We start from the raw sequence: 17,002 nt of genomic DNA, 5'->3' as shown, positions 1-17,002 counted from the left end.
AGGGAAAAGATTAAGTTGCCATTCATTGCTGGGAAGTCCACTATAGCTCTTGGAGTGCCTTAAAAATAGAGCAGTTCCTTAAACCAACCCTTTTGTCAAAATGGTAGCTATAGCTAACGAAAACATAAAATGAGCTCATTTGCTTGACCTGCTTTGTGTGGAAACTTCAAAGTTAAGGCCCTTTGCACTGACATGGATATGAAACTGGTCTTGTCGAACAGAAGGCAGCAATTTGGAACTGTTGAGTCATGAGAGTTTCTTGTGAAAATGAGGGTCTTTATAGAACAGCAGGGACTCTCTGAAGAGCTCAGTGGTTTCCAGAAAAAGTTTGAAACTCCTCTTCTCTTCTAGGACACTCTCCTCCTCTTTCTCCTCCTTTTTTTTAAAGATGAGAAAAATCAAGGTGAGGTGGTAGAAATTTGCATTTTGCTCTGAGCAGCTGAAATAGCATTTGTGAAGTCATGTGAGTACAGTCAACCACTGCTTTGCCAACAACATTCTTCTCAAACACTGTTTACCCTCCTACATGTAAGTCTGCTGCATGAGGTGTGTGTATGCTCTCTTGCATGCAAGTTCTCAGTTATGGTTTTGCTGACATGGTGATTGTTGGGCAAGTCTAGGATGACAACTAGATTTGTCAGTGCTTTTCAGAGCTTAGCAAATGTATATGTAAAGAAAGTCATGCTTTAAGAGGGAATATAACTGCATGTGATATGCAGGCTCTTTTATCCCAGTACAAACATTACTACAGACCAAGAAATGAGCAGTGACTGTAATGTCTAGTGAGGTAGATATTGTTGCTCCAGGAAGAGCTGAATAACAAGAGTTGTGCAGTTTACACGAGCAGTAGGATGGTCACACATATGAGAGAAATCCATCAAGGAAATACAGAGGCCCCAGGACACAGCACAGTTGGTTAGAGCCCAGCGCTAATAATGCCAAGGTTGTGGGTTCAGTCCCTGGAGGGGCCATTCACTTAAAAGCTGGACTTGCAGATCCTTATGTGTCCCTTCCAACTCAGAATATTTTGTGATACAGGCACTTTTGATCCTGCTATCCTGCCAGAGGGCTCTGTGAATTATACAACCCTCATACTCATGAATTCCAAAAAGCATGATTATAGCTCACTATCTACTGCCTATTTTTCAGCACATTGTACTTCATGCTAAGCTGGCTTTAGGTCATCACTAAAACATTAAGACAATTCAGCCTTTTCAATTTTTTTAATGTTAAAAACTTAATAGTTTTGATATACTTTGGATGCTTTTGATTTTTAAAGAACACTGAATCAAATGTGGTGATAACAGAGTTTTTATTTGAATACATTCTAAAATCACTTGTGTGTAAATCAAGAATTGATTGGTAAATTAAATTGCCTAAGCCATGCCAGCAGCAGCAGAGCTGCAAAAGCCTGTAATAGAGTGTTGCAGCCAAGGTATCTCCTTCCTTCTTCAGTCTGTGAGCTGTAGCAGCAGCAAGGGTTCAAATTCTATTTGATTTCACCACAGAACACACCCAAGTGTAGTTCACAAACTGTACTGCTCTTGAACCATCTGGGGTTTGTAGTGTGGCACTTAGTACTCTTCAGTTTATAAGATTGTTTTGTTACTGCTGCAGTCACTGCCACTGTTTGCTTTGTAAGTTGCTGCTTTCAGTGTTTGGCACATATCCCCCTGTAGCTTTGGTCAAAATGCTTACATAAACTGAAGCCTACTCACTGTTAGCAATAAAGGAGATGCATCCAATTTTCCCACCTTTGAATTTTCTTAGCATCATGGATCACTGTGTCTTTGGGGGTGGGAGGGGGAGAACCCAAGAACAGAAAAAGAAACTAACCTCTACTCCCTATGGTACAAAGTTTTGAACTAATCCAAACACTATAAGAAAAGGACTTTTTGATTTATTTTTTTCTTAATTATTTGTCCAAAATGCCTCTTTTTTCTCTTTCTCTTTTTTTTTCCCCTCATTGTTTTTTTCACGAGGAGCTCATGGTATTGCTCAGTGATGCATTTTGCCTTGCAAGAAAGGGGTAGGCAGAACATTATTTGTAAGCTTGGTATTGCTTAGGTCCAGCCTCTTCCCCATGACTCACTGCAGCTCCTGGTTGATGGCATGGCTCATCTCCTCCTACCTACTTCCTTGGTCTCCTCAGCTGTTTGCTCATCTCCCACTTGTCCCTGCAGGCCACTTTACACAGCTATACCTGGTTTCATTCAACTTGAATCTGTTCTGCCCTCTGCTCGTGTCATGTCTCTTGTTTGCTGGATGCTTTTGCTCCATTCAGCATCTATCTAGAACTAAAAAGTACTGTAACACAACACTTGTTACATCAGGTGACTGGAGATGGTTCCTTCCATACTGACATCACTACCTTTCAGATCATTCTTCCAAGCAGCAGACAGCAGCTCAGGATATAGCATTGTATGTCAATATAGCAGTAACCCTCCTGCCTCAGCTGAAGTAGTGCTGGATTGACTGACCAGCACAGATAATAGTAATAGTGGAAATTAAGTGTGATGGGCTGCAGAAGCATACTGTGCCCCTGAACGGCCTTAACAAAATTCCCAGAGGTGGTAGTATAGGTCAATCACCATGGCTCTGTGCCTCAACTGATCCTAGTTCTAGGGATATAGTTCCCCTGGGGGCTGTGAATATGTCCATATGTATCCATTGCTCCCATTGCTCTGTTTGACAATCACCAAACTTAAAACTGTAGTCTTGGGCAGAGAGAGAAATGTGTGATTTAGCTGCAGTCACACCTTGGATGGCAGCATGAACAAACCAGATGTGCTGAAAACAGCACTGCAGGGCTGTCACTGCTGCTGGGACTGCCTGGCAGAAGAAAACAGCTTGCAAAACAAATTAAAAATGAAAACCTGTTTTACCTGTTTGAATATACGTTTGGCAGCTCTCTTATATTTTTTCTTTTCTTCTCCCTCTTTCAAAATGGACCCCAAATTCACCCAGCTCGGTGGCGTTTTACCGCAACCTCCAGTGACCCCAAGCTCATGGCCCTTTTACACTAGCATTTCCCTATGCTCTATTTCTTCTGAGCTTGCCCTGTTGCATCTCTTTGCTTGTGTCCTCAGCTGGGGTTTCACATCCCAGCATCAACTAGAGCCCGAAGACACTGCTGAGCAGATGGTGGAGCTGCTTCTTGCGCAGCCCTGCTGCTGTCCTGTGGCATTTTGCTTCTGTACAAGGCAGTGGCTTCCAGCGTATCAGCTGTGGATGTGAAGACCAGACCTAGGGTAAAGTAAACCATGTTTGTTGGTTAACTTTCTGGGGAAAAAAAATCCTCCCCTTGTGTTCAAGTACATGGTAAAATTAATGTAGATACAGGCTGAGAGAGGAATAAGGACAAGGTGGGGATGGCAGGAAATTGCAGTGTGTTCATTAGCATATGAAGAGGGCTATATTTATACCAAGTACAAGGAAGGCAGCACGATCAGGTGGGCATTTAGGAAGGTATTCAAATTATCAGTAAACTATGGCTAGAACTGCACGTGCCTCTGATGTTCCTTTTGAAGAAACTGATATTCTTTTCTTACCACAGATGAACTCAAACATGCTTGAGAAAAGTCCAAGTCTGAGAATTCAAGAGACTTGGATCAAGCTGCTGACTTACTACCAGCTGTGTGTGCAAAACAAATCACTTTGCTTTCATATGTTCTGAGACAAGGACTACAGTGAAATGAAGATGTTGCCTTGCAGCTTCCTTAAGACATAGGTCGCTTTTATCGGAGATTCCTGGATGATTAGTAAAGTGCCCCTACTGATGCTACCAAAACAAAGTAATCCTCAGTTGGGAAATACCATGATTACACCGCAAAGTAAAAAACCGGTGTCCTTACAGGCATCATGAGCCTGGCAATTGATGGTGATGATGTGTCCTGTTTTGAGTACAGGTCAGCCTATTGTGGATCTTGAAAGCTTAGAACTAAGAATATTGATTTATAGAGTTTCTGAATTGTCACTGAAATTTTAGGAGTGTCTTTAAAAAAAGAAAAAGCTTCTACTGAACAATATCTGTCTCCTTAAGTGGTATTTCCTGTGGAGTGAGATACTCTCCAGTATTGACTCTGGTCAATATTTTTGTACAAAATATATGTAGAGGTCTCTTCTGCCAAATCTTACATCATCTTCACTTGAAAGGTTGAATATTATAACCTGTATTTCAAGCAGGATGAAATGGAAGCAAAGAAAAAGCTGCCAGTAGTTTTTACTAGAGTTGCAGTGGAACTGGTCTTTCATTTGCACGTCTAGGCATGCTATGGATTCAATCTGACTTAAGGGAGCAGTTTCCAGAGGACTCACAATTTTGTATGCCAGCCACACAGATCTACAAAGCCTCAGACTTGGTAGGCATGTGCTTCTCTTGCATATATGCACCAAAGATAGCACATTACTGAGTCAAAATAAGACAGTATAGGTATATTTGAAATTCACTTTAATTAACCAAGATTTTCAGTCCTTATTTATAGGCATGAAAAAAGAACCAGATCCAAAAAAACTGTGTTTAAAAGGTTGGAGTCAGAAGTAATTAATGTTTAAAGTGACTGTATAACCATATACAGCCAACCTACATAAATGCAGATCCTCAAGAGGTTTGTGATTAGTAGTTAGCCTTACTTCTGCCTAATGTATTGGTACCTTGAGATGTAATAAACACTATCTACTGCTAAGAATCATCCACAGTGAGAAGACTTCATTACAGTAACTGATTCTTCTAGTCAAAGTTTTAGCATAAAATAGCATGTTTCCACTTCTAGAGGAAGTTGTCCCTCTGTCAGGCTAAATACTGATAACCCCCCACCTCTGTTTCCTACTGCTCCTTCCACACATAACACTGTCACAGCAAGCCCCTGCTGAAAAGGGCAGCATGTGACATTGCAGGTCGTAGCAACTCCTTGGTCTGCAAGGGGAATTATTACTGTGTTACGTGAGATGAATTGCATCTTTCTGGCTGGATTCTCAGTGAAGGAATGTCACATTAAGGGATGTATTAGTTTGCTGCACTCTTGCTTGTGCTGCCCTGGCTCAGTGAATTTTATGGCTGAAGAAAGCATGGGTCACCAGTGGATCAATTTTTCAGGCTCCTGCATTTGCCTCTCTCTGAATGGGCCTGGCCACCCAGTCCTTGGGGATGTCTCAGATGCATCCCCATTCTCCAGGGTTGGAGAATGTGCAAAGTGCCCAAAGACTTCCAGAGATGCCTTCTTAATATATTTGGCTCTGTGGCCTCCCAAGGGCAGTCAGCAGCATCTGAAAAGTGTGATTCTATGTACCTATTCTTCATATTTAAAAGACTTTCTTCTCTTGAACTTTGTGCATTGTGGAATGCAAACCTATATTTCTCTAACCCTGAGGTTTTTCAACCTGACTGCATTGTTCTGTGGTTATCCACCTTGCTCCTCTTCTCCTATTTCTGTAACAAGGCTTTGGTTTGTTTCCTTTTTGCTCATTCCAGACCCCCTTCTCCTCCCTCTTTCACACGAACCTTCTACTCTCAGTGCACCCCAGCTCCACAACTGATGTGGGCTCACCCTCTAGTCCTTGGGCAAACACCATCCCAGGTGATATGGGATGGCATATCTTCAGCTGTTAGCAAAAATAGAGCGGGGAAAGAGTTGGGCACAGGAGATAGGACAGAACAAACTCAAGTATTATGTAGGAATGTCTTTTTCAATGATGTTACCCTGGTTTCTACATGTAGCAAAAAAAAAAAAACAAAACCAAACAACCAAACTTCTTTCCTCCCAGCCTGCCATTTTTCTCTTTTTTCTTTCTTTCTTTTCCAAGCTTTAGATTATCTCTCTTCATGACCTATGGTTAAAACACAGGATAGTTTGTTTTTACCTGGGTGCCAGACTTGGATAAATTTAGAAAAAAATCTAATTCTCTCATGGCTGTAAGTTCACCAGCTATTTAAAATAATGACTCCAGATAGTTTCCTTAAACTGCTGAGGATTCTTTTAGTTTGCATCCAAGAGAATGACTGTAGACAGGGAGCCTGGAAAAGTTTGGGATGGAGCAGTGCAGCTTCTGCCCTGGGTCCTGCCAGATCTCTCCCAGCCCAACTCTCTGTTCTACCCAGGAGCACAGAGAACCCTTGCACTGGCTTTGCATCTGCTTGGGTGATGGGGACAAACATCTGTCAGAATTAACTTCTGCACATAAAAACTGTTAACAGAAAATGTCTTTAACAAACTCCTGAGAGAGCCTGATCTTTCTCTTTTTGGAGTTACAAGCTAAGCTCCTATTTCCTTCAGTGGGGCAGTATGGGCTTTTCCATCTATGTAGTACTCAGGGAGTACTGAGGTAAGGACTGCTGTGTGGCTGACAGCTGCAAAATTACAGTGCTAGGAAAATGGAATTTTATGGATATTTATTCTCGTCAAAGCAAATTCTTTCTTTTTCTTTCAACACATTCCACTTGTTCTCCTGGGCTGTGCAGCCCATTATTGCAAATGTAGCAAGAGCCTGTCTATTAAAAGCAGAGGTCAAAGTATGCTCAGGAAAGTATTACAAGTACTGTATTGCATTTGTGTATACCTGCTTATCAAGCAAACATGTAAATATATATTTGTTTGCATCTTCTAAGAGAGTTATTCATGACATGAGTGTGCATATATCATAGGTGGTCTTGTTTGGAGTTTTTACTAAACACAGGTCCATGCACTGAGGCACTTTCTCAGGCATTACTCAGGAAAAACTCACAGCTTTAACATTGTAGTGCTTATATACATGCAAATTCATAATACGTTGCACGGTGTTTTTCTTTCAGTACTTTCATTGTCATGAGACACTACAAAATATGTTCAACTGAAGTGCTTTAAAATATATATTCCATTATAAATTCTCAGACGTCTTCAAGTCCACTGTAAGAGATTTAACCTCCTTTTACTCAAAAGAAAGACAGGATTCTGTTTCTAGCCCAGAATTCATGGAACACTTGATCAAATTTCTGTCCTTTTACATTTGTCACTTCTTCCCCAAGTATTTCTAGAATTCTAGAACTTTTCTACATTTCTAATAGCTCAGGATAGCCATTCCAAACTGAAGGAAACTAAAAAGTTGTTCTTGGACAACAGTTGACACTAACCAGAGTTACCAGGTTCAGAGAAGGAATTAGGGCTTGCTCAATAAAAACAAATAAGATCATAGCCAGTGGTTTTGGTTAAGAAAATAAGTTCCATAAAGTATTGAAAGGGTAGTAGAAAGTTCAGCTCTTACCTATCACTTTGAAAATGTGTTAATAGACAAGATTTTAGTAATTTTGAATTTATTTATTAAAAAGGGGCTAGAATGCTTTCTTCTTTCTTTTTCTTTCTCAACAACATACACAAAAGCAATATCCCCCAAAGCAGACTTACACTAGGACATGAGATGGAAAACTTATGTTATAAAACCCATCTCCTTTTGCTTAAAGCAGGGAGATGTGCTGAGAAACTGGTACAGTATGACAACATTTTAAACACAGAGGAGACAAGATTTATCTGGCTGGTATACAATATAAAACAAAAATCGAACACCAGTGTTACAGTGCTATATTGAAACAAACCACAGTAATTAGATGCTTTGAAGTCAAGCCTATATTTTCTTCAGCTTTTTCATGAATTATTGATCCACTTTCCTCATTAAATAGAATGGCAAGCTCTTGCAGTAAATGGACAAGTGGCTACAACATTTATATAATCAAATATGCTCTGCATCTGGCAATAAAACATGTTTGTGAGTAAAACATCCTTTCTGAATTGACATCCCTGCGAAACAGATTTACTAGAACAATCACATTCCTTTTCTTTTGTCTCTATAGCACAGCTTGCCTTGCATCATCATGCGATCCAGTATTTTACTCTGATCATATTAAGCAAAATATTTTCCAAGAGCCTGTTTCGTGCATTGTGCAACAGAACATTTCTTCTCTATAATGAGATGTAAATAAACTGTCTCACTTACCTTATTTTCTCCATTTCTGCTGCAGAGGCCTACAAGAAATCAAATAATAGGAGCAAGTGAATGAAAGAAAACATTCACTCTGCAGATTTATGCATAGTTAAGGCTTTCCGAATGGTTCTCGACAAGTGGCTACAAAGCGCCGGCAAGCGAACCCCACATCTGCATTAGCCGAAAATAACACTGACAGCTGAAGTGGGGAATAGAGCCGCGCGCGGTGGGAGCCCTGTATACCCACGAGCCATGGGCACCAGAATGACTCAGTTGTAGCGCTGAGGCAGAAAACGGGGAGGGAAAAAAAAAAAAAAAAAAAAAAAAAAAGCAAGCAGCAGCAAGTAACAGGTTACTGTGCCTCCTGGGTTTCCGAGGGAAAGTTGAAATGCGGTGCTACCCTCTGCGCGGTGGGCATGGCAGCGGGCTGGGCTGGCGGGGAACGACAGTGACTTCATCACACGTGAATTTGGAGCTCAATTCATCATCTTTCACAGAGCCCGACAGATGGAAGGACCCAAGCTTGCCTCCTTAGTGGGAGTTTCGAGTAATCAAATTACTTTCCCCAAGTAATACACTATCTGGAAAATTAACATCTCAATGCATGGAAGCGTTTCGTTAACCCTTTCGCTGCTGCTGACCCGCGCTGGAGATCCCAGCCCCGGTACCTCCTCCGGTCCCTGCCCCGCCGCGCCAGGCTCCCGTTAACCCTTTGCCCGCGGCTCGGCTCTCAGAGAGAGAGGCTCTCCTTGCACCTCCACAGACCCGGCACAGCCGTGGGTGGTCATTGCATTAATCTGCCTGGTTTCTTTTTGCCGTATAGATCCTGTAAATCCCTACTTATCTATAGCACGGAGACTCATTAATCTCTCTGACATTACTTATATCAAAAGCATAGTCTTGTTAACCCTTTGGCTTCTTTTTCATCATTATCTTGCACAGATCCTTAATAGCTGCTCCCATTTCATTTTAGCACAGCACTGGCACAAAATCTCATCAATCCTCCAAGTCCCGCTTCATTGTAACTAAGGAATGAGCACTCGAGCAATCCTGCAATCTCCAGAGCCAGATAAATCCCAGCATCACAGAATCTCTTATTTATACTGAGAGCATTGGCCATTAATCATGAACACTTTAAACCTTATTGATTAATGGCTAACAATCATATCTGAGTATGAAATAAATTAAAGATTAAAAATAGAGAAATGTAAATTTAATCAGTTAACCAGCAGGAAATTTGTCAAACTGCCTACTAAAACATCCCAAGTGACAAATTGTTGGTACTTCATTGGGTCACAGGTCTTCCCTCTTTCTCATTTACTTTTGATTTGCTCACTAGATAAGCTATCAGTCAGGCTGGTGTTTGCATGGTAATTTCTGATGACAAACATTAAAGATTTTAGGCATTCACCATAACTCGATATGTAGGAAACCAGCTGCAGGAAAACCCCTCCTCAGTTTCTAGTAACATATGTAATACATGTTTACATGGTCCTTGTATGGTCTGTTGGAATCACAAGGTTGCCTGTGATAAATCTCAGATTTTGAGATTAAAAATCTAACCTAGGCACCCATAACTTCTTTCTCTTATTTATATCTATCCATTGAATCCGTGCATATTCAGTGGTATGCAGGAAATAGTTTCAACATTACTGATCAGAAAATGAACCACTCAGGCTTTCTCCCCAGGCGTGAAAAGCTACTGGCAGACCCCATGAACTTGCCAGTTTGGCTCTCCAGAGATGGACTTTCATAAACTGTCCTAATCATCATGTTGCTGTCATTTTGGGGAGATTGGACATAGTTTTCTTCAGGGCTACTTACTATTGCTTTGCCTTGAACTCTGGGAGTCGCCCAAGAAGGCAGGGTACTTAGAGTATCTGATTTCAGAACTTCTATTGTGGCAATATCTGCAGACATAAGGGGAAGCTACCTGGCCTTGCTTTTATCTAGTGCTTTGAATATTGCTGCACTCATGGGGTCAGTGTGGGGGTTGCTTTCTCTGATTAAAGCAAAAGATGGAGAAGAGAAGCTGTAGATTGATGTTCTGGTGATACTCATCTGTGAATGCAGGTGAGTCATTGGCTGCCAATCCTGACAGGAAATTAGTGGGGGAAAAAAACCACAGCAAATGTCTAACACTAAAACAAACAAGAAACCTAAACCAAGCTCAATTAATTTTTTTTTTCCTGTCAGGGCTGTTTTTTTACCTCCTCACAGTAAAAGCTGCTTGTTTCATGTAACAGGGTAAATTTTCTTTTGGACCAGCAAGGATGTTCTCCTCAGCCTTTCCTTGACAGTCTGTGAAGTAAAGAGATGGCTTCTCTCTGATGTGGGAGCAATGGATTCATATCAATTCTCCTCAAGAAGAATACTCTGACTCAGGTCAGAGGCCTTTCTGGGCTGCAGCACTGCAATGTAACTGCTCTGTTACATCTTTTGATGGGGAGTCGCTTCTAGTAAATAAATAGGAGCACGATAGGACTAGAGTTTGTGTGTTCTTCAGGGGAATGCCCTAGCTCTCAGGCTAGAGTCAAATGAGCATAAGAAACTAGAAACAGTGAAAGAAAAGATAGGAGCATCTGTAGAAATATAGCTATAATTCCAAGCAGTTTATTTTCTCAGAGAGTTGTGTTCCTTAGGAGGGTCCTTTTTTTATCCCTTTTGTTTGTCTTTTCTTTTTCTTCTTTTTCTTCCTTTCCTTCCTCTTCTCCCTTTCTTATTTTTATTTTGTTTCTTTTCTCCCCAAAAAAGCCTTAGCAACTCACAACTATTTTAAAAGCCTGTGGTTTTCTAAAACAGCTCTGTTGCCACAAGGTGACATTTTTACTAAGGCAAAATTGCTTTTCCTAGCCAGATCCCTGCCATTGATTTAGCCTGTGGAAGTTTAGAGGTTACGTCATCCTCCCACTGCTCTCTATGAAGTCTGAAATATGCTACTAAATTGATCTTAAACTATATTCTAAACAGCTCTGAAATGGCCACTTTTAGGACCAATCTTTTCCTGAAAGTCTTGTGGGACATATTTCAAGCAAAAAGAGTGAAGTAAAGGTTGGTGTAAGAATGTCCTTAATGTTATGTCATTCATAAATTGCTGCTTGATAGTGTGTTGATTCATTTCAAGTAACTCCTGGTGCCTAAACTGAGCAGTGATTGAAGCTGTGTGATTTTTTTAATGAAATATTTAAAATTAAAGCAGTAATTACCTTTAATTACAAAAATATCAGATGTGACTTATTTACCTGTTGGTTTTTTTATTTTTTAAATGATATCAATGCAGTGTGACTAAAGAATTTATTTAATCAGCCTAAAAATAACAATTTTTGCTTTCAACAAAAAGCTTGGCCTACATTTTCATATACAGTCTCTTACTTAAAATACTGAGACTGGTTTGAAGATTTTACTTTTTACAGAAATACTTGGTGTGGCAACTTTGCCTGGAAGGATTTTCGGGCAATACTTAAAATTACTGGTAGAGACCTGATTTTTTTTCAAGTTTTTGAAGGAAGCAAGTGTAAAACAACTGAACTGCCAAGACTCTCCTTTTCTGGAAGTGCTGAACATTTAAAAGTCCATTTTGGAGCAGATATTAAAAAAAAAATTAACTATTTTTTTTTTTAATATAATCTCCCCCCCACACACACTTATTCTAGATTTCAAGTTGATATTTCTTGATATTCTTTGAGAACAAAGTCATTTACTGGCTTGGATGAAAGCATGGATGCTGTTAATGGAAACCCTAGGAAATCTAACTGTGGCTTTTTTCCCCTTTAGGATATAGTTATTGTTTTTCAGACAGCATGACAACCTCAGTTGCTTTCAAGTCAACAGCGTGAATGAAGAATACTGTGATCCCCTAATTTTTTCTTTCCATGTTTCATTAATGAGTCAAGCAACTTCCAGACGACGGCAGAATGTTCTTAGTCACTGACATACATAAAATTTTATATAGCATTATATATATTCTTTGATATTTTTGTTATATGATCAATGTCTATAGTATTGATTATTGAACAAAAACCTTTTAAACAAAATAAAAAGTCGTGCTGATGGTCTATCTATCATTCTATTCAGTTTAAATTGTGTTTATGTTTTATTTCCTCTCCTGTATGACCACTTTCTGAGGGACAAGCAATCATGAGATTTCAGATCTTCCAGATGTCTAATGAAATTTCCTTCACCTAAGATCTTGATGTTAATAATTTTCATCCTTTTGCATCTTCCTAATGTATGTGTGAAAAAAGAGGGGTACCCTGGAGGTGAATTTTTAATTTTAATTATTACTTTTTGGAAAGAGCTATTTAGTTTCAGAGGGAGGGAAAGATCCAGAGCCTGACTCAGTGCTCACCAATTCTTCCCATTGTGTTCAGTGGACTTTGGATTGGGATGTTGTCTTGTTGCTACCAAATGAACAAGAAAAGAAAGAGTAGCAGGAAGTTACTCATTCAGTCTGTTTTTACTCAGAGTTATTTATTATTGTGGAAGTTACTTTTATTTCTGTGGTGGAGAAAGCTGTAAATTAGAGTTCACTCACAACTAAAGTCATCTGGACTTCTGGCATATTTATAAACTGCCACATGTTTTCAATCCAACTGTATTACTTCAACATTTCTTTTGTACTTGCAGTTGTACTAAAGTTTTATTGATAGGAACTGCTGTGGTCCTTTTCCTTTCTTTTCCTATACAGTACAAGAGTTAAAGATTTAATTTAATAAAAATTACAGACTATATAATTTGATAGGATCAATCTTTAATTAGACTCTCAATAATTTTCAGAGATTTCTTTTGTAGGTTTTAAGGTATCACAAGCACTGACAGAAGAAAGACTAAAATTTAATCTGTAGAAACTTTAATAAAACTGGAGGAAATGTCCTCCTGCATTTGTTTTGGCTTTATGTATTGAGGGTATCTGATAGATGTTTACAAAAAAAGAAGAGTCTCTCTCTAAAACTCTTGCCTGAAATTGTCATGGAGATACATAGAAAATTGAGTCCAAGTCTCCACAGTTGCCACTCGAATAGATATATACTGTATTAGATATCTTTTTCAGAAAGCACGTCCTCCAAGTGTATCTCCACACCATGAGCCATAAAGCACCTCCACTATTCTCAGACCATCTAAAGACAGTCAATATATTAAAGGTGAAGAAGCTTAACACTGAGGGAAGAAGGCAGAAGATGCCAAGACTAACAGCTTATACCCCTGCAGTACTAAGGAACTCGTTGGGACCATTGGACATTTTCCCTTGGGAAGAGGAACACCACACATATTAGAAAGAATGGGAGGGTTTCATTCAGCTGTGTGGTTTTTGCATGTCTGACATGAGGAAAAGAATTGGTCAACCAGTTTAGGCATAAGTAACAACAAGTAGGTCATCCCAAATCTCTCAACACCACCATTGCACATTCCCAGCATTCCCTCCCTATCTGGGACCAACTTCTGATGCTTCCTAGGGTGAAAGAATAAATCCTCTGCAGCAAAATTAAATGATAAATAAAAACTCAGATGTTTGGGACTAACTGCATACAGCAAATATATGGAATAAATGGACCTAACTCAGTAAAGAAATATATAAATTATCTTTTTAATTCTTAGAGCAGACATCTAAGTTCAACACCCAAAATTTTCACACTGTACCAGAGCATCACTACTTTGTCATGCAATGTCCATAAGGCTGCTGAGATCCATCTTGAAACAGCTGGATTTGTTTTTCCCCTCTGTTTTTCTGAATACTACTAAACTGATTGAAATGAGAGAGTGATTTTAACCATGTTAAATTTTGTATGACCAGTTGTCTGTTTGATGTTGTACCAATTTTATGTTTAAAGCTCATCACTCCCACCTTATTTTTACATGACCATGTGTATTTATGAAGAGGTGTTTTATCTGAGAAGGAAAATAAGATGTGATTCTTTGGCTGCTCTCAGAAGATCATACTCCTTTCCCCTAGTCATTTCAGTATCCCTTCTCTGGATCTGTTCCAAAATTACCTTAAATCTGATTTGAAAGTGGGTGATCAGAGTCTATATCATGTACAAACCACCTTGGCAGTACCTTGTATAATAATGTGAATGCTTCAGCGAGTCTAAAGAAAATAATCTGCAGTACATCTTAGGCTTGTCTCAGATTCCTTGTGGTTCTCTCACACTGGAGGCTCGTAACTGTTTTACAGTCTAACAGTACAACTAGATCTCTCTCTCTCTGCTGCTGCCAAGTGATGAGCTCCATAACATGAAATCTTTATGTGTATGGCTTTGTTTTAAATTAAGAATCAGTTTCCATTACTCTGCTTATAAATACAGCAGTTCTTACATGAGCTTCCAAGTTGTTGGCAATACCTCAGAATTGGTGAGCACTGAGCCTTGGAATACCTTTATTATTTATGCAAACCTCTATATTGGCTCAAAGTTGCTAGCAAGTATTTGCAACAATGTATGTCTAAAACCTTCTTCCTAAGTTCCAATAACCCCTTCCCAACCTGACAGACTTCCTTTTTAACATATTATTTTTTTTTTTTACATACAGTTTTCATTCAGGTTAGTAATCTTGAATTACTCCCCATTTTATAAATTTTAGACAGTAATTCTCAACTGAGCACTTTATGAACTGCTTCATGCAAATCTAGATAGATCATAACTCACTCCTTGAGTATGAAATTGCTTCTCTTAAAAAAAAGTTACTTGTGCTAAAACATTTGTGTTTTATGCCACTTTTCTGCATCCTTGATTGCTCAGCTTGCTTGACCATGAAGCCTTCGCTCCACTTCATGTTACATTTTCTCCTTACCACTTAGAATATATTTGTACCATCTCACACGGTGAAAAGCTTTGCTTCTGAGCTTGCTGTTTCATGTGTCAATTGATCAGGATTTTTGTCTGGGGATTACCACAGGATTCTTGATATCACCAGAGTGAAGAGTCTTAGTTTGAATCTGCCTTAATTATGGTTTCTGTTAACAGAAGATTTCTGTTAAACCCTCCTCATCCTTACTCAGATATCCTCCAATTATTCCCTGTTCACTATCATTCTTACTGAAGGTTGAGGCGGGGAATCCCTTTAATAAGTGGGCAATGTCTAAGTCATCCTGAACTTCTGTTTGACCTTCAACATACATTAAGTCTTCCATCTTTTTTATTTTTCTGTCTGTATGGTTGAAGACCTTTTCAGAACTAGTGTATTAAAAATAATTTGTAAGTTCCAACTTCATTGAAATTTTGGCTGAAAGAGACTATGGAATAATCACAACAGAAATAAGATAAAAAGAAATACTGGAAATTTTTCTCAGAATAGATGTTTAAATCCTCCATGACACATACTGCATGTGTGAATGTGTGTCAAATAACCACAAATTAAATTGAAACTGTAACCTACTTCTCTTTTACATGGTTGGGTAAACATAGCATTCTCAAACTGTTTTATTTCCTAATATTTTAGAATCATTGTTTTGGTTCCTTAGCTTCATTTTCACTCTGTAAAGTGTCAGAGCCAGAATCCCAACAGGAGTAAATTAGCAGAGCTCCAGTGAAATCAAGTCTTGCTGATTTATACCACTAGGTGTTCTGCTTTTAAGGGGCTGTTTCCATGAGTCAAGCTGATTTCTGTCATACCCGGTATCCTCAAGAAGCATGAAGTGTAGTAGTCCCTCTCAAAAAATGGTCCCCAAAGAATCTACACCTCTTCTCCATGCCACTTGGCACACCATCCACTGAAACCTGAACAAAGACTATTGAAAACAGGAGCCTTCCTGCCTTAAAATGACAGTTCAGACTTCACTTGAATTGTTCAGTATACTTCTTCTCAGTCAGATTATTTGAAGCTATGCATTTAACTAATGTGGTTAAAAGCTTGGTTTTTATTAAAATAATCCTTGTAGTCATCAGAAAAGATGAGGATCCACAGTGCTGGGAGCTGTACAAAGTGCTCATATGAAGAGGAAAGCAGTTTCCAGGCAGTCTGACCAACTGAAATAAAGACAGATATGTACAGTATTTTTGTTTCCTTTATGATGCAGAGACACAGCAGCGCTTGTGAGAACAGATCGATGAACTGTTTTCTTTACAGTTGTTCAGCATCATACGATGCCACAACATTACAAAAGGGTAAAATAGTGAGGTGAAGCCACACTGCTTGCCCAACTGACCCTCTGTACACTTCAGTTCCAGCTAGCATGACTCTAGTGTGACCCCACCAGCTACAGTGTAATTGTAAATATTGTGAGTGGAGACTGAGGAGCCAGAGGAAAATGCAATCTAGTTGACTAAACAGAATGTATGTCTCTTAAGCCAATACATAAGACTACTGACTGGACATTGCCAGTATACATATATGGGTGACTATAATACAGACATTCGTAACTGCAATTACAGACATGATATTAAAGCATTTAGCTACAGGACTTGTCATTAAAAAAGCTACCGTTTGCCAATAGAGATTATAAAGTGATATCTGAGACAGTCAGGAGGAACTGCAATATCCTGCTGCACTGACTCCTGACTGGTTAAGAATGACTTCCTACTGAGTGGGACCAAAGGTTGGGTTGTTATGACCCAGGATGGTGTATGAATTCTAACATAGCTGCTCCTATGAATTTCTGTGATTGCATCTTTATACCTCTACATATATCCCTACATAACGAAGATGTTTTGTTCATGAATGTTGATGACGGAAGGTGGGAGATGAGAGGGAGAGCAGATCTGCAAAATTCATACATCCTACACTTGTAGAACTCTGTTTGTTACAAAACATGCATTTTATGTTTTAACTACGTCTATATCTATCTAGGTGATAAATCATATGGGGTCCTGTTAAATAAAACTTCCCTTTTCATTCTTCTTATCATGGTGCCCTGTGTTCAGCACCATCCCCAAAAGAAAGGTTCAGAGGAAGGCAAGGAATGCTAAGACAGCTGAAAAACTTTCTAGCCAAACTAAGAATGCAATCAGTGAAGGTGTTTTTTTTTTCCAAACAGGGCAAGAATTGCTGTAAAAAGAAAGGAAATTAACCATTTTTCATGTTGAGGGTGGATTGAATAGGAAATAATGGATTCAAGGTG

At 39.2% G+C, this 17,002-nt stretch overlaps 1 protein-coding gene across 5 annotated transcripts in view; it reads right to left on the bottom strand.

Moving 5' to 3' along the window:
• The window catches only part of BEGAIN (brain enriched guanylate kinase associated), a 161,392-nt gene that overhangs the window by 106,948 nt on the left and 37,442 nt on the right, over nt 1–17,002 (bottom strand). For all 5 annotated transcript variants that reach the window (XM_039381100.1, XM_039381101.1, XM_027730832.2 and 2 more), the window contains exon 3: nt 7,963–7,991. In XM_039381100.1, coding sequence (XP_039237034.1) covers nt 7,963–7,991 — 29 coding nt within the window. The remainder of the gene's footprint in view (nt 1–7,962; nt 7,992–17,002) is intronic.

This window comes from Pipra filicauda, unplaced genomic scaffold (assembly GCF_003945595.2).
Source record: "Pipra filicauda isolate LSUMZ 115617 unplaced genomic scaffold, ASM394559v2 scaffold212_size3012638_pilon, whole genome shotgun sequence".
Classification (NCBI taxonomy): domain Eukaryota; kingdom Metazoa; phylum Chordata; class Aves; order Passeriformes; family Pipridae; genus Pipra; species Pipra filicauda.
The sequence above is the reverse complement of the archived record's forward strand: the minus strand, read 5'-3'. Positions and strand labels throughout refer to the sequence as shown.